This window comes from Jaculus jaculus, chromosome 13, assembly GCF_020740685.1.
Source record: "Jaculus jaculus isolate mJacJac1 chromosome 13, mJacJac1.mat.Y.cur, whole genome shotgun sequence".
Taxonomy (NCBI): domain Eukaryota; kingdom Metazoa; phylum Chordata; class Mammalia; order Rodentia; family Dipodidae; genus Jaculus; species Jaculus jaculus.
In genome coordinates, this window is record NC_059114.1 from 81668169 (window position 1) to 81670421 (window position 2253).

At 39.2% G+C, this 2253-nt stretch overlaps 1 protein-coding gene across 1 annotated transcript; it reads right to left on the reverse strand.

Annotated features, from left to right (window-relative positions):
- Positions 1-1209: 1209 nt before the first annotated feature.
- Positions 1210-2038, reverse strand: LOC123454159 (high mobility group protein B1-like). Its single transcript, XM_045132762.1, has one exon. The coding sequence runs from the start codon at positions 1939-1941 to the stop codon at positions 1297-1299; it is 645 nt and encodes a 214-aa protein (XP_044988697.1). The 5' UTR covers positions 1942-2038; the 3' UTR covers positions 1210-1296.
- Between the last annotated feature and the right edge of the window lie 215 nt (positions 2039-2253).

A 2253-nucleotide genomic window follows, 5' to 3' on the forward strand; every position in this document is an offset into this window, starting at 1 on the left:
ACCAGATTTTTTTTTTTTTTTTGGATGGGAGAATAAGCATAATGCAGGTGGAAGTTGAGATTGATGTACAATAAATCAAGTATATTTAGTTTAATCAGAGGGAAGATAGTCCAGAGTAAACCATAGGCTCCAGCCTGAAGTAGTATCTGGTACATAAAATGGTTGTTGCCCCAGCACGAGGCTATGACCACCACTTAAGATGTCAGATACAGTGGTATACATCTGGAACTCCACCTCTGTGGAGGTCAAAACAAGAGAATATTTCGAATTTTCTGGCTGGTTAGTAGTTAGTCTAGCCAAATGTAATTTAGGGTTTTGTGAGAGACCTTGTATTCAAAAAAAGAAAGAAAGAAAGAAAGAAAGAAAGAAAGAAAGAAAGAAAGAAAGAAAGAAAGAAAGAGAGAAAAAAAAGAAGGAAGGAAAGAAAAAAAAAGAAAAGGTGGAAGTGTTTGAAGAGGGCAAGCAATGTGAATCTATGGCCTCTGATTTACATACATGGACAGGCACCACCTGTCCACACACATGAAAACACACATAAATGACACTCAAATACATACATAAAAGTATGTACACCAATTGTTTTGGTCCACTAATACTTTAGTCATGGTCCAGCTAATACAGACACATAATCACTTTCAATGCCAAGCTATGAATGTGACTCAGTCCCTATCACTCTTTAATACGGAGTTGTCCTTGATGTATTTCAAACTATATACTTGCTTCTCTTTTTTAATAAATTATAAATTTATCCTTGATTCATCAAGAATACTACTTAATTTTGTATTAAAATAAATTATGATCTTCAATGTCATGATTTAATTTTTTTTGTTTTGTTTTTCAAGGTAGGTTCTCACTCTAGTCCATGCTGACCTGGAATTCACTATGGAGTCTCAGGGTGGCCTCAAACTCACGGCAATCCTCCTACCTCTGCCTCCTGAGTGCTGGGATTAAAGACGTGTGCCACCACACCCGGCATGATTTAATATTTTGATATATGGGAGCACTAGCTAAACAACTATGATTAGCTACACAGGAAATAAGGTTACTCTCATACTCAAAATTGTCATTTTAATTCTTAGATGAATTTAATTCTTAGATGAAGTTCATTTTGTTTTATCATTAAGTAAAGTGTACAACAGTTGAGAAAGCTCATGACAATAAGGACCTGAAAAAACATTCAAAATCTTTTTTTTTTTTTTTTTTACATTTCAATTTTTTTCTTTAAAAGGAGTGAGTTGTGTACAGGGGGTTAAATGCTTTATAGACAAGAAAAAAAACTGCGCTAGAACCAACTTATTAATCATCATCATCTTCTTCTTCATACTCATCTTCTTCATCTTCCTCTTCTTCCTCATCCTCTTCATCTTCCTCATCTTCCTCCTCTTCCTTCTTTTTCTTGCTCTTTTCAGCCTTGACAACTCCTTTTTTTGCTGCATCAGGTTTTCCTTTAGCTCTGTAGGCAGCAATATCCTTTTCATACTTTTCCTTCAGCTTGGCAGCTTTCTTTTCGTAAGGCTGCTTGTCATCCGCAGCAGTATTGTTCCACATCTCTCCCAGTTTCTTTGCAACATCACCAATGGATAGGCCGGGGTGTTCTCCTTTGATTTGGGGGCGATATTCAGAACAGAACAAGAAGAAGGCCGAAGGAGGCCTCTTGGGTGCATTGGGATCCTTGAACTTCTTTTTTGTTTCCCCTTTAGGAGGGATATAGGTTTTCATTTCTCTCTCATAACGAGCCTTGTCCGCCTTGGCCATGTCTTCAAACTTTCCTTTTTCTTTAGCAGACATGGTCTTCCACCTCTCTGAGCACTTCTTAGAGAACTCTGAGAAGTTGACAGAAGCATCTGGATGCTTCTTCTTGTGTTCCTCCCGGCAGGTTTGCACAAAGAATGCATATGATGACATTTTGCCTCTCAGCTTCTTAGGGTCTCCTTTGCCCATCTTTAGTTGACTTTTTTCCTCAACGAGGCACCGAGAGTCGCCCAGTTGCCCGTCCGGCTCTCACTTGCCCCGGCGCTGTCTCTATGGAGCTCAATGTACTGCAGTCCAAAATCTTAAATATATAAGGTACTGAGGAATTGCTCAGTGGGTGAGGTGTCTGTTGCACAAGCATGTGGATATGAATATAATCCCAAGAACCTGGGTATAGTGCAGGGTATGGTGGTGTGAACCTATCATCCTAACACTGGGGAGGCAAGAAAGGCTATCCTCAGGGCTCACTGGCCAGCCTGTCTAAATAATCATGTGGAGAGA